The sequence below is a fragment of the Telopea speciosissima genome, chromosome 2, assembly GCF_018873765.1.
Source record: "Telopea speciosissima isolate NSW1024214 ecotype Mountain lineage chromosome 2, Tspe_v1, whole genome shotgun sequence".
In the NCBI taxonomy this organism is placed as follows: domain Eukaryota; kingdom Viridiplantae; phylum Streptophyta; class Magnoliopsida; order Proteales; family Proteaceae; genus Telopea; species Telopea speciosissima.
The window spans coordinates 2,586,124-2,607,458 of record NC_057917.1 but is presented as its reverse complement, the minus strand read 5'-3'; the positions used below and the strand labels follow the sequence as shown (position 1 = coordinate 2,607,458).

At 41.3% G+C, this 21,335-nt stretch overlaps 1 protein-coding gene across 1 annotated transcript; it reads right to left on the bottom strand.

Annotated features, from left to right (window-relative positions):
• Window positions 1-282: 282 nt before the first annotated feature.
• LOC122649605 lies at window positions 283-14,598 on the bottom strand. The gene is made up of 5 exons (XM_043842819.1): window positions 13,997-14,598; window positions 11,163-11,220; window positions 10,957-11,074; window positions 10,750-10,867; window positions 283-472 (listed from the first exon to the last, which is right to left on the bottom strand). Exons 1-5 carry the CDS (start codon window positions 14,546-14,548, stop codon window positions 419-421), a joined length of 900 nt encoding a protein of 299 aa, XP_043698754.1. The 5' UTR covers window positions 14,549-14,598; the 3' UTR covers window positions 283-418.
• Between the last annotated feature and the right edge of the window lie 6,737 nt (window positions 14,599-21,335).

Genomic DNA, 21,335 nt, shown 5'->3' with positions numbered 1-21,335 from the left:
AACAGGCGGAGGGGGTTTAAAGTCCACACAAAAATTTCATGATGAGTTGATGGAATTGGAACTCTGGAGAATCCAATAAAAAAAAAACAGAGATGGAGAGAGAGAGAGGACGCTTTTGCTTTTTCTCTTGTTCTTGAGTGCTCTCTTTCTTTGTGGTCGACAGTGTCGACTTGACACTCGACACTCCACAGGTTACCCGTTTCCACACAGCATCACCAATCTTTTGTTTCCTTTCTTTTCCTTCCAAACCCCTATATCTTTCTTCTTTGTTTGGATTGAATTTTAGACTTTTAATGTCTCTGTGTGTAGAGTTTTTATGGGTGAATCGTTTTCCAACCCATGATGTTGACTTCTCCACATATCATTCCGGATGAGAATGAGCTGGGATCCCTTTCCCAGTACACTGATTAATCTACATTTATCGACCAGCATTGGTAGCACCAGGTCGATACTCTCCAATTCCAAGCAAATCCTGCAAATGTCCACATAAGAAATAGGAACATGTCCCATGTACCATTCTAAAAAAAGTCAAAATTTATCCATTCTTTAAGAGACAATATCACTCATCATTCACATAGTGTATCTTCAATTATACTCTACAACACAACATACAAAAGATAGGCTTTACATATAAAATGATGAGTAAGAGGAGCACCAAAAGAAAGGTTGAATTTGACTGTCAAATATAATTATGCTGTGAAAGATGGGATCCAGGCTATCCAGCCTCGTTTACTAACATGGGTTAACTTTTAAGAGCCTCAGGTTGCCGCAGTAAGAAAGATATAAATGCAGATATTACTATCTGATTGGACAGCTTCCTAAACACTAGAATACCGAGAAGAATATGCATGGTGTTGGCCCCAGGAAAAGAGATCAGAGCTTATAATCTCATGCTGCAAGTTTCTTACCCACAGTTTAAAGATTACAATTCAAATGTATACTTTTTTTTTTGGGTAATGGAATTATTTATTGAAAGGGGGAACTAGTAGAGCTCTACTCCTTGGCTCCATCTCTGTTCAAATGTATACTTTGAAACACCTAAAAGCTCCTTGGGTATTCTAAACTGCCACAATTTATATGATGGAAAAGGTGATAAAGTTGGCAAGGGCTGTTCGGGCTGAGAATGAGTCCGGTTCCAATTTAGACTACATTTGTGCATAAGATCTCCACAACAATTTTGACACCTAACATATCTAGGTCATCTCCACTTCAAAGACAGATCCACAGTTCAGTCAAGGGTAAATGTAGTATTTCCTTTAGAAATCAATTTGCGTCCATGTTAAGGTCACTAGCATTGAGCACAATGCATTCCACCACATGAGCAAGTTCATACAACATAACTTGTGGAGCTCAGTGTTTATATCCAAAATTCAACAATTCATATACTTCCAGCATTCAACAATTCGTATGCTTCCAATATTAGAATTTTCTTACCTGAGGTCTTATTAACATGAAAAATCTTCATGTTTCTCCAAAACCTAAATTTGGAGTCATAGTAAAGCCTCACTATCAGCTTAGCTTCCCAAGTTGGGATGACTTCAGTGGGTAAAGTATCTGCGAGAGAATAAAGAGAACAGCTTCTTGTTTATCCAGACCAGAAATACATTTTGAGCTTATGGTCCGGGCAAAGTTCAAGTATACAGAATCGGGGATGGGGTCGGTTCCTGCCAATTCCGACCCAGTCGGAATCGGAATTGTCTGTAATCGGTTGAAACCCTACAAATGGAATCAGGAAGAAGAAGCACAGATTTCACAAAATATGTGAGTTGTTGATTCAGTAAATAAGGAATTGTCGATGTATACATTGACGCTGCCTTTCCCTAACACTTCGAGCTTTTAGGTGAAATGGTAGCGAACATGGTATCAGAGCAGGGAGGTCAAGTGTTCCACTATTGGGAAGTGTATCCGAAGAGTTTTCTTGACATTTCTTCTCCCTTGGTACCGCATGAGCTCCACGTGCAAGGACCATGGGATCTTGGCCTGCACGTGCAGGGGAGTGTTGATGTATACATTGATGCTGCCCTTCCCTACCAGTTCGAACTTTTAGGTGAAATGGTAGCGAATAGGAATCTTGCTACAAGAGGTAAGTTTTGTTGATCTTATGCTATTTTACCGACTAAAAGAGGAAAATGATGACCAAGAAATGAAGTTCAAACATGATTCACCACCAATTCAAAAAAGTGTATTAAAAAATGTCTGGAATCTGGATCTGGTGCCACTGATTCCGGTTCGGAGTTGGTGATTCACCTGATCTGATTCAGTTGAGAAGAGAAATACCAAAGAATGATTTGGCTTGTCAGAAGAGACAAAGGCCCTTTATTATTTATAGATGGGATATGGATTACAAATATGGTATGTCTAGCTAGGGCTGGGTCACAATACATTGAATCTAGATAGGTAACCCATATCCTTAACACTCCTCCTCAAGTTGGTGCATATATATCTTTCATGCCCAACTTGGATACAATAGGATGGAATGACTTGGATGTCAATCCCTTAGTAAGTACATCAGCAAGTTGATCCTCTGAAGTGACGAAAAGAATGCAGATCAATCCTTCTTCAAGTTTATCTTTGATGAAGTGTTTGCCAATCTCAATATGCTTGGTCCTATCGTGCAGAACTAGATTGTGGGCTATACTAATTCCAGCCTTATAGTCACAATAAAGACGAATAGGTGTCTCATGAGTCACTCCTAAATCAAAAAGTAATACTTTAAGCCAGATGAGTTTACAGACACCTTGTGCCATTGCTTTGTACTCAGCTTTTGCACTTGATTTACTACAAATCGTTTCTTACTTCGCCGTGTAACCAGACTACCTTCAGGGAATGTGCATTATTCTGAGGTTGAACGACGATCATCAACAGAGCCTGCCCAATCAACATCAGTAAATGATTCCAATTTTAGATTACTATTGTTGGAGAATAGGATGCCTTTTCCTGGGGATGATTTTAAGTACCTCGGAATCTGATATATTGCCTCAAGATGAGCTGTCTTTGGGTCATGTAGAAATCAGCTTACAACTCCCACAACATAGGCAACATTTGGTCGAGTATGGGAGAGGTATATCAGCGTCTTATCCACTGGATCACCTCCCTGACTGCTTAGCTGATGATTAACTTCAATAGGTGAATCTGCAGGCTTGCATCCAATCATCCTTGTCTCCTCAAGAAGGTTTAGGATATACTTTCTTTGGGAAATGAAGATACCTTTGCTAGGGGGCTACCTCAATTCCAAGGAAGTATCTAAGAGGTCTTAAATCATTGGTTTCAAATTCCACTGCTAACTAAGTCTTTAATACAACGATCTTTGTATCATCATTGCCAATTATACCTATGTTGTCACCATTGACTATTAGAGCAGTAATCTTACCCTCTTTCTATTTAGTAAACAAGGTGTGATCAACATGACTCTGTTTGTACTCAAACTTCTGCATGGCTTTTTAAAACTTGCCAGACCAAACTTGAGGAGATTGCTTGAGGCCATAGTGGGATTGACACAGTCGACATACTTTCCCAGTTGTTGATGGTGACTCAAAGCCAATAGGAATGTCTATATAGACATCTTCAAGATCTCCGTTCATGAAAGCATTCTTCACATCTAATTACTGAAGTTTCCATCCAAGATTTGCGGTATAGGACAGCAAAGCTCTTTTGCTACGGACAGAATTCATCTTTGCAAAAGGGGCAAAGCTGTCCTGGTAGTCAATACCATATATCTGGATGAAGCCCTTGGCAACTAATCTTGCCTTGTATCTTTCAATGGTCCTGTCTGCCTTTTACTTTATAGTGAAAACCCACTTGCACCCTACTGATTTCTTTCCTTCGGGAAGAGGAAGAAGCTCCCAGGTATTATTTTTCTTCAAGTCTTACATTTCCTCTACCATGGCATTCTTCCAAAAAAGTAGACCTTCAACGCTTACAGTGCCTTATGGAACCCGCTTGCCATCGGGATCAGCCAATTGCCCTTTTCCATTTTGCTTCAACAATAAATCAAAATAGAGGCAACAAAGCCACCCTACTTAGTTCCCGGATCACGTTATTGGATTAGTGGACGCCACAAAACAAAGTAGTTGTACAAGGACATTCGACTTATCAGAGGCAATGGCCTTCGCCTACGTCAAAGATAGCCAATTCGTCCAAATAACATGTCTTCTTCTGGGATTGGGTGTCTTGTGGTACCTTTTGCCAGTGCCCTTATTGGTTCAACCAACGGCTTGCTGCTCACCTAAGTGAGCTAGTGCAATTAAGTTTATAGTGAAACAAAGGAAAGCGCCCTCTTTTTATCATCCATGTAGCTTTCCAAAGGCTTTTATGGTTTTGAACGCATGGCGTAACTAGGACCCTTCAAATCATGTTTGAGCCTATGTGAAAACCAAGCCCACCCCATAGCGAAAGAATGCCCGCCAAGGTCAGATAAGGGAATGCTTCCCCCAACCACTAAAGGAAAGGCTCGACGAAGGGCTCTTGATCCAAGAAAACGCTTTTGGAGATCGAGATTTTTTTTTCATAAAAAACGAAGAAGGTCAAGGATGGCCTACAGTGCATGTTATCTGAAGGGAACATGCTTTTTTCAACTGCGATGGTATGATTGTCAGGCCCTCTCCTCGTTCTGCCAGCTGGCCTATTGGGATAGCAACCTTCGGGCTGTCTATCCTTTTTAATAAAGAATTCTGTCTCGGCCCGGGAAAGCTGCAGAGCCTTAATGCAACAATACGCTCCTTGCACTAGCTAATGAATGCAACAGCGCGCAGCACACACTATACATCGCGCATTGCTCCCTACCAATAGCACTTGCGCTCCCTTCGCAACATGCTACTACTGCGCTCTCCCTTGCTGACGCTAATGAACACAACAACACACTACCTAACTCTAGCTAACACAACAACGAGCTACCTTGCTTTAAGTTGGGGTGAAAGCTTAAAGCAATGAAGAGCACAAAGGCTCTACTCAAGCAAGAACTCTAAGAGATAGCACCTATTACTCATAACTAATATATAAGACAAGAAGAAACTTATAGTACTACAGAATAAAGGGATGAAGGAACACAAAAAGACACCTTAAGGGCCCTTGATCCGGAAAGTGAATGAATGATGAAAGGAGACCGGTCGGTCTAGAGAATACGAAAGAGGCAATGCGGCTTTACCGCATTCCCTCCACAGTTACCTGGAATTGCCCTTCAGATCTTACTAGAAAACTGACCTTTTGTGCTCTTAGAAACCTTTTCCGATTTCACGGAATGGTAGGTAAGAAGTATCAGGCTTTCATCCGATTTGTTGTGGATTGGATGATGGATAAACCAGCAAGTAAGGCCCTCACTTCGGCAGGCCCTTCACTCATTGATATAGTGAGGTTTTATGCTTCGTAGACAAGGTTCATTCCATACTTGATTTATGAGCTCGTGTAGTACTCGCCCCTAACAAGCAACAACTAGCTGATCTACGACCACCGCTGCGTGCTAGCGCAGTAGTTCGATTGTTGGGCATGTTAGCACGTCTATTTATAGTTGGGGCGTTGGCACTTTCCTTGCTGCTAGCGTGCTGCAGTAGCACAGTAGTTTGATTGGTCCATGAGCGCTGACGCGCGCCAGAACCAAGCAAGGGATGAGCCCAATGGAGAGTAAGCTGATCATAGGGCACTCTCTCCCGGTGGTCGAGCTGATCTACGAGCATGCTTTGACACGTTAGCACGCGCAACAAGAAAAAGTAGGCGCCCTTAATAGAGTCAAGGCAACGGTGGTCTACGATCAGCCGTTGCTTGGTCTTTTGGGTCTGTGATGGCTTCCTTCCAACCCTGTGGATTGGAGTCAATGGACATAGAAGATAGCGAAGAAGCAAAGGCACGGTAAGAGGGAGATAACAATTCATAGGAGATAAAATTAGAAATAGGGTGTTTGGTACAAGCTCTAACTCCCTCCTAATAGCAATAGGATGATCATCAAGAGAAGGAGATTCATTACTTGGTGCTTGGGTTGGTGGAGCCAACTTAGGGAGCGTAGATGGACATGGTATGTCAGGGGCAGTATTTTCCTTTCTCCGAGAATAAGTAAGGAGGTTTTGTCTCATGGTAGCAGAGTCAATCTCATCAGTTTGCTCCCCCTGAAAACGAACAGTATCAATGATGAAAGGAGGTGAAGGATTCTCTTCCTCTAGAGTCTCCCCTTGAAGAGAAGAATGGTAATAAGGTTCATCCTCATGAAAGGTGACATCCATTGTGATAAAAAGCTTTTGAGAGGGAGGATAATAACACTTATAACCTTTATGAGAAGTAGAATACCCAAGGAAGATATATCTGAAGGCCTGTGGGTCAAGTTTAGATCGAGAGGGGGATGAGTTGTGAGCGAAGCAAACACATCCAAACACACAAGGAGGAAGATGAGAGGCAATAGTGGGATCAAGATGCTAACTTACTGGTGTTTGGATGTCGAGTACACTGGAAGGAACTCGATTGATAAAAAAGGCAATAGTAAGAACAACATCACCCTGATAGAATTTTGGAACATGAGTAGTAAACATCAGAGACCAAGTAACCCCTAGAAGATGATGGTACTTTCTCTCCGAAATACCATTTTGCTCAGGTGTACGAGAACTTTAACCTGGGCATTGAACTGGGTCCGAATCATTTTTATTGAAAAATTGGAAACAAGAGAAAGTTTCGGACGCAGTTCGGAGAAGAAATACCCAAGTTAGTCTAGTACAATTATCAATAAAAGAGATAAACCATTTAAACCCACCTCCAGCAATAGTCCTGGAAGGACCCCATAAGTCGGAGTGAATAACAAAAGAATGGAAAAATGCTTTTATTATTACTGGGAAAATAAGAGGATCGTGTATGCTTTGCAAGTTCACAAATATCACAAGTAAAACGGTCCAAATTACAGTGTTTAACCAAAGAAGGAAATAAACGACGTAAATACGAAAGGAAGGGTGACCAAGACGACGGTGCCATTGATGCAGCTGACTAAGAGCACTGTCTTCCCGAGTAATATGAGCTGAAATTGGAGAAGGAGCAGCAGTGAGACCTGGATCCAAGTAGTAAAGCTTCCAACATGTCTCTTTGGTATAGCGAGGACGTCCATCATAGTCACACTTAACCGGGTCCCTTGTAGATGAACCAGGGTTAGTAGAAGGACCAGTAGAATCTGAAGCAATAGAAGCCTGAGTAGTCACCATGGCAGAACGAGGAGGGGCAGCAAGGAGCATCATAACAGAACGACGGCGGTCTTCATGCTGAACAATATTATAAGCCCATAGAAGTGTGGGAAAGGTATTTCTGCTAAGACATTAATCTGATCATACTATGGGTTGAGACTAGTAAGGAAATCGTAAACCCGTTCCATTTCTCGTTCCTTTCTGAATGAGTCAGCATCAGAGGTGCATATAATGGGAATGGGGTGGTAGAAGTCCAACAACTACCATAAAGTATTAAGGGCAGAGTAATAGGCAGAGATAGACAACTCTTTCTGAGTAATTTTACGAACCTGATGGCGAAGCTCATAAATTTGGGCATAATTGCTAGTCTGCCCATATATGTGCTTAACAACATCCTATAAATCCTTCGCAAAATTCAACAGAACAAAGCTCTGACTAATAGATAGTTTTATAGAATTTAATAAGGGCATAATCAAGGCATTATTAGCCAACCAATTTTCCTTGGCAGAAGCCTCAATAAGCATAGGTGTGTCATCAGTGGCGTACCCCAAAAAGTAGTTACCGTAAATGGTGAGGAGACATGCGCGTGACCTTGCGGAATCGGCGAAGGCAGCAAGGGGCCAGGCGGGGCCTGCACATGGCAGTAGAGGGGCCAGGCAAGGCCAGGTAGAGGCGATAGGGGCTAGGCAGGGCCTGCGCTAGGCGGCACGGGATCAGTCGAAGGCGGCAAGGGCCAGACGGGACCTGCATAGGGCGACAAAGGGCCAGGTGGGGCTAGCGAGGAGGGCAGGGGCCAGGCGGGAGTCCTGGCGGTGTTACTGGCAGCAAGCGGGAGGCTTGGGATGGTGGTTGATGATGGCAAGGACCGGCAGAGGGCACGGAAATCTGGAACCCTAGGCAGAAATAGGCAAGGGCCTGGGAGTAGTGGTGACGATCGGTGAAGCGGCGGTGATGTCAATTGTTAGCGGTCAACGGTGTTTAGCATGGGGTGACATGCCTTAGCACATGTTCATTCATCCATGCTAAACACAGAGGAGAGGCCAAAGCCTCGGCGACGGGGATTACAAGAAACCTTTGGTGGAAATTTGCCTTAGTCTCTAATACCAAGTTGAGAAGAGAAATACCGGAGAATGATTTGGCTTGTCAGAAGAGACAGAGGCCCTTTATTATTTATAGATGGGATATGGATTACAAATATGGTATGCTTAGCTAGGGCTGAGTCACAATACGGTCACTATCCTTAGCCTCTACATACATTGAATCTAGATAGGTAACTAGTATCCATAGCAGATTCAAATCGAGCAATTCACATGATCTAATTCCGATTTCTCAAATTATAGTTATGGATGGAAGTTTTGGATGGAGGTGCAGACGCAAAAGGAAACACATTGAAAAGTTAGCGCCTGCAACAAATTTACAAGCATACCTCTATTCAAGGTCCTGCACTGACCTGTGAACAAGAAAAAAGTTGGACTTTACCTCATAGGCCACCCATTCTTTGGTAACAAATTGCTTAATCAATCAGGCTGATGGAAACAGGATACCATGGACTGGGACAATGAACTTAAAAGCAAATAAACTTATATCTCTCTGCCTTGAGGTTCATTTAAATTAGAATGTCTTCTGATTTTTCTTGTGTTGTAATATAACACCAAGATGAGATTACAAGGACTTATCTCTTTGTTGTAGCAATGGCCACCAATTGTAGGAGAGTGTACCAACTTCACTTGATTAAGATTATGCAACACTGCAACTTGACTCAGAGTCTGCAACACCTATATGGTTTGAGTTGTGCCAAATGGTCATTCTCCTTAAGGTTATAGAGGCTCTCTATTGGTGCAACTGGGTTCCTTGCCAATCAACCTCCAAGATGAAACAAACCCCATCAATGAAGCTAACTAGTAATTCTGCACTCAGTCACTAGGCCACCGAAGGACACCAAGGGCTGTGCTCAACACTCAACAAAACAAAGAAAGGAAGACAAGAGAGAAGAATGAATGGACAGCCCACCCTCTATTTATAGAGGTAAAGTACTAAAGTGTCCTTTCAAGGTGTCTTTACAAAAGGTGTGTCCACTGTCCAAGATTTAATCTCCCTTGGAGATTCCAAATCCATGCTTTTAAGCCTATCCCAAGTATGACCTCGGATAGAGCCTATTGAAGGGCAAGGATCCATGCAGACCCCATTTAAGTGAGATTCTCCTGACTTGTTGGGCTGTGCCTCTTTCCTCTTACCTTCATCCTTCACCCTTCATTTTTTTTTTTATCTTCCATCTTGCATTTGTCATTTTCCATTTTCATTTCTCGTCTCTTTTCCCATCCCTCCCTTCCTCCCCCCTTTTGTTTTTGTTTAGATCTCAATTTTCTCTACTTTGTGTTGTTTGGATCCATCTAGCCAACCCCATTAAGTTGGGATAAGATTGAGTTTGTTGTTGTTGTATATATATAAAGAGCGTCCCATTGCATAAGGCTCCCGCTACTGCAGGGTCTGGGAAGGGCAAATGTACACAGCCTTACCCCCTACTTCACAGGAGAGGCTGTTTCCAAGTTGAAAAAAGATATCATGTTGCTCCTCTTTTGAAAAGAGGAGTTAATAAATCCTAACTTTTGCATTGTATTTTATGAGAAAATATATCCTAGTAGGCCAGCTCCAAAAGTTTCCACTACCTCTCTAAATTTTTATTTAGGGGCCTCATAAGTTAACAATCATGCATCCATGAGAAGAAGAAACAAGGGCGTACCCAGTGCACGAGGCTCCTGTCACTGCGGGGTCTGGGGAAGGTCCTAATGTACCCAGCCTTACCTCTGGCTTTTGCAGAGAGGCCGTTTCCAGACTCGAACCCGTGACCACTTGGTCACAATGGAGCAACCTTACCGTTGCACCAAGGCTCGCCCTCATCCACGAGAAGAAGACAAAACACAAATTTATAGTTGCAACTTGCAAGTGACTATGTGCATGAATCAAAAGAAAATATGTATCTGTATAAATTAATGTGCTAAAATCACCAACCAGGACTGTCCAAATGGTCTGAATGTTGAGACATTAAGTCATTAGAAAAATTATGATATACCTTAATAACAGTCCTACTATTAGCACAGTGATTTGTTTATCATAGCGGCCTACTGTGCTTACAGTGAATTGATGGTTTTGGATTTCTCCGTGCACTTCATGTATAATGTTCTAGTATTCAGTAACATCTCTCAGGCCTTTGGGTCGGGGGCCTGATTAGTCCAACTGCTGTTCCTACATTTGGACTTGATGGCCCACTGGCTAATCAAATGACCCAATGACTTTTGGACAGTTATGACCACGGACCAGGTCGTCAAGGCCTCAAGGGTCAGGACCTGACTGTCAAATAGAACTAGCAGAACTCTCCAACCACCAGGTCGAACAGTCCATTAAAACATTGGCATAAATCATCAAGCCAGAGTAAAACGAACTTCAATTCAGAAAACTAAATAGATAAATAAATATAACTACCAGAATATTCAAATGGATCCAGCTGGATGTAGACAGTAAACCAACATCGACATATGAATCAATCAAAATCACTAAATAGCAGAAGTTTGGAAAAAGAAAGCACATGACAGGATGAACATACCTGGCATGCTTTATTCTTAGCTCTGGTTTCTGCTGTGCTGGGAATGTCATGGTTTGGTTTCAAAAAGCGTTTCTCACGACGTTCACATGACCCCCATCCATCTGAGAACCTACCACCTCTAGTCACAGGACCATATAACAAAATAGTAAGACAAAAATAAAGACTTGTAAGACCACAATTACATGTTGCAGGAGGCAAAGAACATACTGCATATATGCACGAACCACAAATTCAGCTCGCTGCACATTTCGGTTCTCATCAAATTCAATAGTCTTGTCTTTAATTTCAAAGGATAAATTGAAGTAAAATGATATCTTTCTCCATCCTGAAGAACAAAAATGTAATTCAGTCCAAGAAACATCAGTTTTTAACGCAATGGCAGAAACAGAACCCCAAGAATTTCAATCTATTACCTGATTTCTTTATAAATGGGCTCCCAGAAATTACAGTGTAATCAGATTTCTCTAGAATCTGTCCATTGAAGTGGCAAAAGAAAAACATACAAGTCATCTCCAAGCAAGAACAACTGCGTCATCAAGCAGGAAATAGGACAGCATCTGCCAGAAATTTTTTTCCTTTTTATTTTCTTTTTTCCCAATCAGTAAACAGAAACATAAATATCCATGTACAATGCATTTTACATGAAACAGAAACTATAGAGATTCTAATTTAGTTACAAAATGCGGGAGGCATCCGTGTAAGATCCTATGGATCAGGCATGAGAGAATAGTTTAGTTAAAAATGTGGGAAGTATGATAAGCAATTAAGAAACCTACAATAAGTTTCCGCAAATGTACATTTTTCATCTTATTCTATAGAATAAACACTGGGGAACCAGAAGTTCTTTCAGTGCTGATACTCGTTCAGGAACAAACACAACAAACACTTTGCCTAATTCTTTTGAGTCCCGGACCGGTTTTTCCACACTAACCAATTACGTATCAAGAGTATCAGTTATATTAGCTTCCATACATTTTGATCTGAAATACGATTTGATATATAGGTTTGTATCTAACTGAGAGCTTTATAATACCAAATATTTAAGATTTCTCTCTCCCTTTATTTCCTTTCAACTCTATCACTTTCCCGTTCTGTTCTTCAGTCAAAACCAACAAACGCATTATGGTCTGGATGGGATAAAACTGAACTTAGGTGAGCTATGTTGAATTGATTATTACTAATACCTATCATCCTGGTGTGCTTGTAGAGTATCATATCTGCTTTACAAAAAATTTTCCATCTATATCCTAAATTTCCTGGCATATCATTTCCATACAGATTCCCATATGTTTCTTCAAATTGACTTAGCAATACCTGCATCAGTCTAATAGTTTAAACCTTTGAGTTGGTTATGAATATGGATGCAAGTAAATAAGGCAAAAAGGACATTGAAAAGTTAAAAATGATGCTCATTGAAATTAAGTAACACAACCATGATAAATTAATAAAGGATTACATAACATATGGGCAGAGGATGTTCTTAAATCTTAAATCTAACAAGTTCTCCAAGAGGTGTTATCGACCATACTATCAAGCTGAAGCCATCGACAAATTTGTGCATTTGATACATCAACAGAAAACTCGAGAGCTGTGATGCAGACCATCACCACAATCTTTCATGTCTTATCCCAACTAACTGATATTTGGCCCATGAATAGTGCTCCATAATTCTGTTATATCTCATGCTATATTGATGCTACCTAATGAGACAGCTGAAATGGCCTACTAAACCAGCGACTGGCATTCGGTTTTCCCTAAACCATCTGAGATAGGATTAAACATTGGTTAGGGAAGGTGAAAATATAAGACTCTATGAGGGAGAAAGAGAGATACTTGAGATTTCCCCAGGAATGTTTGAAGTTAGTTCTCACACCTCTCGCTCTCACTCTATGCTTCATGTACTTACTAGGGTGTGAAAAGGGGCAAGCCCTTAAAATAAGTGGCCTGAAAGAGATTTGTTTGAATAGTCTAATTAAAAGAGAAATTTAGTAGAAAGTAACTCAATTATAGGGCTACAACCCAATATGCTACCTATTTTCACAACACCCTTGGAGGGTTGACCTGTAGAAGGTCCTAATCTTCTGAATTTTCTTGCATCAAGCGGCTGCCCTCAGACTCAAATGCATGTCTGAGATCATTTAAAACTAACTAGTTGAAAGCATAAGTAATCTCAATGAAGTGCACAATCCCAAAAATCTGGACCTACTGACGGTGTGCCCAGAGCATTACCCAAGATTCAAACTTGAGACAAATTCAGATCAGATTTGAATACAACTGATTCAACATGAAAACTTGCTACTTGCCATTTTTTAAGATATTGAGTCCATGATTAGAAAGAGTAGGAAGGATAAAATCATTTATGAATATGGTCAAGGAAACAATAATGCTAGGAGACAGGATGAGGAAAATTCAATTAAGATGGATCAACCATGTGCAACGAAGACCAACAAATGCAACAGTGAGGAGTGATATAATGCAAGTTGAAGGTGTTCAGCTGAAATGACTTCTCTATTATGAGTAATATCTGAGTTTAAAAGTCAAGAGTGCTTATAACAGAAAGCACAGCCAAAACAGAGTGGAATGGTGGATTGGGATTCATTAGCCAGCACAAAGTAGTTCGGATAGGGATCATGTGGTTCAACCCAGTTGTGCATATGGTCTGGGTTGGACCAAACCAAGCAAGACTGAAGAGAGCATGAAGTGCCCTGATTCTCCATTAACAGGGTCACTTAGAAAGACTCGAGAACAAGTGCAATTAAAGACTACTACTTATTGTGGTGCTAATTGAAAGTTAATGATTTCAAACTGCCTTCAACAAATAGATTATCTATACACTGTCACGGGGGCCGGGGCGGCGGCTAGGTATTAAGTAATAGAAATCAAGACATCAACATACAAGTTATGTGGTGGTATTTTGCAAAGCCAAAAATTATTGAGCATTGCATTTTAAAGCTGGAAATGCTTAGAGAACAAACATACAATATCGGATTGAATTCTTCGAAACCTCGATGGTTAAGGAAAACAATTAGGACACAACCTATATGAGTCGCTCTTATCCATATATGCTGAAAAGTTGCTAAAATGCTAACTCCTACTACAAAGAATCTGTGCGGTTGATCAATCTCAAGATTGTCACTGGTTTAAAATTTTCATGGAGCTTCAACCATTACAGACATATCCAAAATAATAAAAGTATAAGAAAAGAAAAAGTAGGGAACAATTAAAAAGAAGTGAAAGAAGTAATCACCGCCATGGCCGCATTCTGGTATTCCTTGAAAAGAGAGACGGAAGGAAACTGGCCGGATAAGCTATGTGGCGTTTTATTATTGTCTTCATTCCTCCTGAAATAGGACGGAGAGCCACATGAAGCAGGACTAATCTCTTGATCAAGTAACCTCCCAGAGTCTGGCGATGAGTATGAGGACGGTGTCGTTGGAGTCCGCTGCATATGCTTCAAGACAACTACTCGATTATCTTCAGCGCAATCAGGACCACGGGATCTTGCGATTTTCTGTGGACGCTGACGAATCCATGGCTCTTGTAAGACCTCTCCATCAGCTGAAACCCTGACATCTTTCTCCAACGTGTAATGGCTCCGAGAATTTTTAGAGAATTTGGTCACAAGAGAGGGATTATTCGGAACTGGACTGTGAACCTGAAGACTAGAATGCTTCAGCGCGAGAGGTTTGCGAGATTTGAAGGAGTAAGAGGCGGCGGCTGCCGAATCTATCACGGCCCAAAGCTCTGCGTCGTCAAGGTCATTATCCTCAACGACGGAAAAGTTGACTGACGACGCCATTTTCTCTTTCTCTGCTCTCAAGTCTCAAGTAAGAAATAAGGAAAGAGAAGCACCTGAAGCTGAAGTGAGCTTTGCTTTCAGATGTAGTTGGATTGGAAGCTTTCAATCTCTCTCGGGTTAATGGTAATGTTGGATTCCGCCCCTCTCGTTTTTCGAATTCAAACGTATGTAACGAATGGACAAGTTTGGACACTTCAAGGCTTCTTTATTACGATTTACGAGTTTGTCGCTTCAACCCCCAAAAAAAACAAAAAATGTCCAGCCGGTGTTGTTAGTTTCTGTCCGAACTAACCATAAAAGGTTGCTCAACTTCAACCCTACCCTAGCCCATATCAGGTGTGTGAGTGTGGTGTGTCCGAACTCGAGACCTCTTGGTGAGTATGAGCATGAAGCGCACCATGGCTCACCAACTGATCTAAGCAATTGTTGGTATATCCACCATACTTAGGTCTCAAAAGTTGATTAACCTTTTGAGATTGGCGTGTGATTGAGATCAACATAATCAACATACCACAACCAACTTAGAATTTCAAGATCAAACCAGACAGAATATACAACCAGAGTAATGAAAATCATAAATTGACTACATACTCGATCCTAAAAACCCTAGAACTTTCCCCAAAGTTCTGAAAACCCAACCATAAGGGTGTCAAAAAGCTGACCCACATTGATAGGCTTGATCGAAATTGACTGATTAAACCCTAAATTGAACCGAACAATTGATAAACTATTTGATGTCAGGTCTATACTGATTATTAATATTAATAGGTCATTCATGGTGCCTAGTCTAGTTGTAGCCTAATGGGCACCAGATTGTGACCGGACTCCTATGATACTGAGGCCAACCTTAAACTATTTTTTACTTGATCAACTTTTGTCCTCTCTCGTGGATGGTCTAATTTACATGTTTGGAATGTGCCGAATAGCTGCAACAAACAGCAAAGAACCTCTCACCTCATATATATTATGGAACTCTCTTTATATTTTGGAACACTTGAAATTCCTCACATGAACAATCATGTTTTGTAATATTGGGGATAATGAGGTAGTTAACATGTTTAAATTGCTTGCGCAAGCAAGTTACAAAAGCGGATGTCTGTTTTAGGTTTTATCTTTGCTTTAATTTATCTTCTCTTTCTTTTATAAAATAAAATTAATAATATAGTTTCAACTGAATAAATATAAACATGTTCATGTTTAACCTAAGTGATTCATTAGCATAAGTCATAAATGGGTGGGATCGATTAAGCCAGACCGAAACCGATCAATCCAACTGGTCGACACCCCTATTGGAGTTTTATCCAACTACCACAAACCTTGTATTAGGAGATTCTCTCTTTCACTTGGGTTTTCTCCCCGCCCCCGCCCCCAACCATCTCCTTAATTTTCAAAATCCAAACTTACTGATGCAAATTTTTGTTTTTATAGATATCATACTGCTATAAATGTTCCCTCGTCAACCGGACCTCAGCGCTCGATGAGAGCGGCACATTGCACAGATCACTCTCTGCGGCTGCGCTCCATGATTCGGCTTCCGCAACGAAGGTCCCTTCTTTTCTTATTCAAGTACTCATCTTCCCTTATTTTACAGTCTCACTTTTTCAGGCTTCTGTATACAAGAAGCAACCCCATTAATCCTACATTCAGAAGTGGTGAGCATGTGCACCATGAATAGAAAACACTGGGTCATTATTTGTCACGGTGACCCCTTGGCTATCTTCTGGAAATCATGGACGATTTTATTATTTGTCATAGACTCACTATTTCCAAGCAAAGTTATCCTTCTAAACCCTAGTAGAAGCTTCTATGAATTTCTGAATGATTCTTCTCAAGATATTGCCCTCTTAATTCTTTGATGGAGTTCAAGGGATTTCACAAGCTGCAGTATCCACTTAAGAGTTGAAGTATCCTGGTAGTGGCGCAGAAGCATTCTAATCATAGTTAATTAATTTCTTTTCTTTTGCTGTTGCTTGTTTGCATTGTGAAGATATTCTTCTATTCTTATACTTAATCATATCTTCTCAATTCTCTACAACAACTTTCTAGATGACTAGTGTGTTGAACACACATTGTAGATGGCAATGACTGTGTGTTGGTTGTCATTGTTGTCAACACAGTTGTCAACACAGTGCATCTTGGTGCATCACAGTGTTATATGGAGTTTATAGTGGTAGTCCAGGGCAGTTATAGACTTACAGTGGTTAGTACAACACATGTAGCCTTCTGGTTGAGTTGGTAGACTTATGGCAGTGTACGCAGTGACTGGACAGTGTTCCCAGCATCCCTAACAATTCTTACAATATTTATAGTTTAGTAATAGTATTACTGGGGTTTGACAGTGTACACAGAGGTCCCACAGTGATTAGGAGTCATTCAGAAGAAATTTTGTCATTTACATGCATCCTGCATGGACAACATTATAGGGGCATTTCTATAATTTTACAGAGTACTGATGGCTTGGACAAGCGACAGTCAACATCCAGGGGTATTTTGGTGATTGTGTTAGTCACAGAGGTTAGTGGTGTGTTGATATAGCTCACAAGGGTATTTTGGACACTTGGCAATGATGTAGAAGCATCCGATCTTATGTGGTAGAATGGGACACCTTACCTCAGTGTTTTACAGTGTTTGGCAGCTTTGGACAGCCTTGGGTGAAGGTTATATGCTTCCAAAATTCATAGGATTTTGTATTGGCAATGGGTTCACCGACATTTTTGCAGGGTCAAATGGCAGATCTGGGTAGAGTATTTTACATGAGAAATGTAGAGAATCGAGTCGTCTTTCCAACGCAATTGGAAACATGTCGTTTCGATGCCAGATGATCAAGATATTGCAATTTTCGTGCAGTTGCACAGATTAGAAGCAAATTTGAAGAGTTTTTGTGGATTTTGTGATACATGAAAGCAAGGGTGCATTGTTGGCATGTACATGAGGCCAGTTGATGATGTGGTACTTGAGGTTGCAAGATGGCATGGTCACATAGCCAAGTGGCTAGGTTCAAGAGAGTCACATATGAAGCCTCTCTAAGGAGAGAGAAAAGTAGAGAGAAATTGAGGTGGGGCTGAAATGCTGGTGGCTTCACAGTTCCATGTGGCATGACAATATGCATGGCAGTACAGCGTGGCTACTGGTGCCTAACATGGCAGCCATGTGGTAGGGCAGCAGCAGGCCTGCGAGCTGGGTGGCCATGTGTTGGGGCCACGCACGTAGCATGGTACGGCCATCCGGGTGCGGCCCCAACAAGGCTTAGTCCGCGTGCGCATGGCGTAGAATGCACGCTCCTTTGGCCCTTGGCCCATGGTGGGGCATTCATTTTATAGAAACAAGTGGGTGACGTGCCCATACTTCATCAAACAAGTCTGTTGCGCAAGATTCCATTTTGTGACTCGTAATTGGTCGTGTGTATCTTGTGCGGTAGGCCACGTATTACAGAAGCAAACCACCCCTAGCCATGTTATAGTGTTTCGTGATGTACCACGTACCGCACAAAGATGCCATATCGGCATCTCAGACTGGTGGAGCGCATGATGGTTGATACGCAGCGTCACATTGGGTTAATGCCTCGGATTGCTATTATATCATGTATCATTGTCATATTGTGTGCGATACGGGAGATTCTTTTCTTTTGGCACATGTCTTTGCCACGTGTCGGTGTTGGAAGCTCGCACAATCCTACGGTCGAAAATGTTCTTGCTTCTTTTCTGTAGATTGAATGGCTAGGAGTTGGCCGTACTGATCCGACCAATGACAGGTTGAAACGCGGCTTGCCACAGTCAGACGCCGAAGATCGCTTAGTTACGCGATCCTGATCTGATGGCCACAATCAAGTGCAAAATACACTGACCGTCTGACGATGCTTGACTCAATCCGACGTCTTTGTTTCTTCGTGTACTTGGAGATCCAGATCTGACAGATTTTAATGCACGCACCCATGCACCGGCGCAACACAAAATCAAGAGCTGCTCCAATGCTCAACGCACACAACAGACACCCTCTGTTGATTCCATTTTAAGCCCTCTGAATGGCCCAACTTCAAAATACAATATCTCCCTCATTCAATGCCTTTTGGGGTCATCCATCTTACAAATCTCTCATGGCTCTTAGCTGTACACGTTGTGAAGGCAAGGATAGTGGGGTTGTAGCCTTTGGTCGTGAAAATTGAAGAAAATCCCTTTCCCCTTTGTTGCATACGGTTTAAACCCATCACCATCTATGCTCTTGGATTTGTGAAGCTTCATTGAAGCTGTTAATATGGTGGAGATGGCTTCATTACTGTTTTTATGAGTAGAAAATGCAAGAGAAAGAAAAGGAAAGAGGAAGAAGAAGAAAAGAATGAGGAAGAGGAAGAAGAAGGAGAAAGGAAAGGAAAAGGAAAAGAAAAGAAGAGCAAAGGGAAGAAGAAAGGAGAGGGAGAGGGAAGAAGACAGGTGGTTGCTCTATTATCAGGTACCATCTAGGGATCTTAGAGCACTGTACACACCTGAAGATTCCAGTTCTTCATGGCATTGGAGAAGTTGAAGATTCCAGCGAGCTACCAGAGCATCCCAGTTTCATTTTCAGGATACTAGATTTAGAGACAATGCATGTTGTGAGCATCTTTTTACCTATTGGCATGTCTCATTTGATTTATGTATTCATTGTACATGCTAGATAGGTTCATACTGTCATGGACCTATGCTAGATGTGGTTTGACTGTAGGGCATTGTTATAAGCCCAATTATTTTTGGTTGAGTTGTCTAGTTGCATCTGGACACAGTTAGAGTAACCAGTGGGTGTTGGGTACCATTTGGGGTTAGCACCCTTGCCTCTATGCATTTGGGGCTGATATTTGGAGCACAAACCACCCTTGCCTAGGCCTTCACTCGATCCTACTTTGGAGTCATTCCTGCTGCTGGTTTGGTCCTTATTCACTAAGCTACTAATTCTGATTTAGTTTCTATTTTGGTGTTTTGTTGCAACTATTATCGATCCTACTGTAGAGTGGTTCTTAGTTGAACTCTTTCTGCATTATTTGGTATCAGAGCCTATCACCTCCTAGCTAGGTTGATGTTAATACAATGAAAATGAAGTTAGAAGTTCCTTACTTTGCTGGATAGATGGATCTATTCTTCTTTCTTGATTGGTTGGATTCTCTAGAGGAATATTTTGACTGGTACAACCCAACAGAGGAGCGGAAGCTTAGGTTTGTTTACTCCTGATTGACTGGTTATACTAAACAATGGTGGAAACTCCATGAAGAGAGACTTAGAGCTAGAAGATGTGAACCTAGGACTTCGGAAGAGATCAAGTACGAGTTGCAGAACAAGTAGGTACCGGAACATATGCGCAAAAGGCTCTCCCTTTGATAATATTACCCCCAAAAGCCACTTACACTTGAAGAGAGCACGAAGCAACTAATAGACCAAATGGCCTCTTTTGAGCAAACGTTTAAAGCCACATTTGTTCTCCACCATCCTCCACCTCCAACAGATGCTACCGTGGCAGTCGTTGAAGTTTTGAAGATGGAAGAGCAAGAAAAGAAGAAACCTCAAATCAAAGAACTAGAACATGAAGTCAGGTTAATGTTGAAGACGTTCCAGAAATTTCAGTTGTCAAGGAAGAGTCAGCCGATGATGTTTCGAATGTCGAGGCTTTCATTGAAGAATTTGAAACAAGCAAAGTTGAGGCAGAGGACGATGTGGAACTTGGCACTACAGTTGACAAGGCGGTTGAAGAAACCATTGAGGAGACTGTGAATGACAAGGAAGAACTTAAAAGCTTGAATTTGAAGTAGAGAAGGTTGAAGACATGCTCGTGGACGACCCAATGGACATGACTTCTGTTATCGAAGTTGATCACATAGAGTTCTTGATCCCACCTGAATATTTTGAAGAGAAAGCTCCTCGCCTCGAATATTACATTCCAAACATCCGTGATCTACTAGAGTATTGTTTTGGGCTGAAACTGGACACGCACCACACCAAACTTGTCCTTAAGTTCTATAAAACTCTAGGATGAGTTTCTTTTAAGTGGGGAAGAGTTGATGTAGATCGAAATATGAAGAAAAAAAGACCAACACACTGTTAATGTGAATAGTGTCACAACCCATATTTGCCTTGTGTAGGGATGCTTTTTAGAAGATCTTGTGGGCCCATTAAGTGGAGAAAGATTCTATCCTATTGCTGCCATAGTTTAGTTTCTATTTTCAGTTTTAGAAAGTTTATTTTGTTTCATTTAGGTAGCTTCTAATATTTGTTAGTTTCTATTTTTGTTTCCTTGTTTGCTTAGAAGGCTGGATCCTATAAAGCCTTAGTAGTTTCTATTTTCCATTAGTTTCTAATTTCCTACTTTCTGATTTATTTTAGGAAGTTTCTCTTTTCTTACTTTCTATTTTGTAAGCTTGCCTAAGCTATAAAATTGGCACCCATTGTAAGAAAGAGCCACCAATTTATTAATGAAATTTACAAATTGCCTCTAATTCTGAGAAAGAATTTGCCTTTCAACAGCTGAGATAGCTGTGGGTGAGAGACCCCAAGGCTGAGATAGCCTACCCCACTCCTAAGTCCTATCCCTATCCTCCTTTCTATCTATTCTTCTATTTTCTTTTTTTGTTCTTCCAATCGACCCCTACTGTTGCTGCCATCTTGTGACTACAATAATAAACTGCTGCTGGAGAACTCTTTGAAGACTTGACTCAATGCACAATCATCACCAAATACTGCTGCTGCTGTTTACACAATCAAGTGAAGGACTGCTGCACCTGCGATCTCAGTTCTGCCCAGAATCTGCTGCAAACTTCAGACTTGAA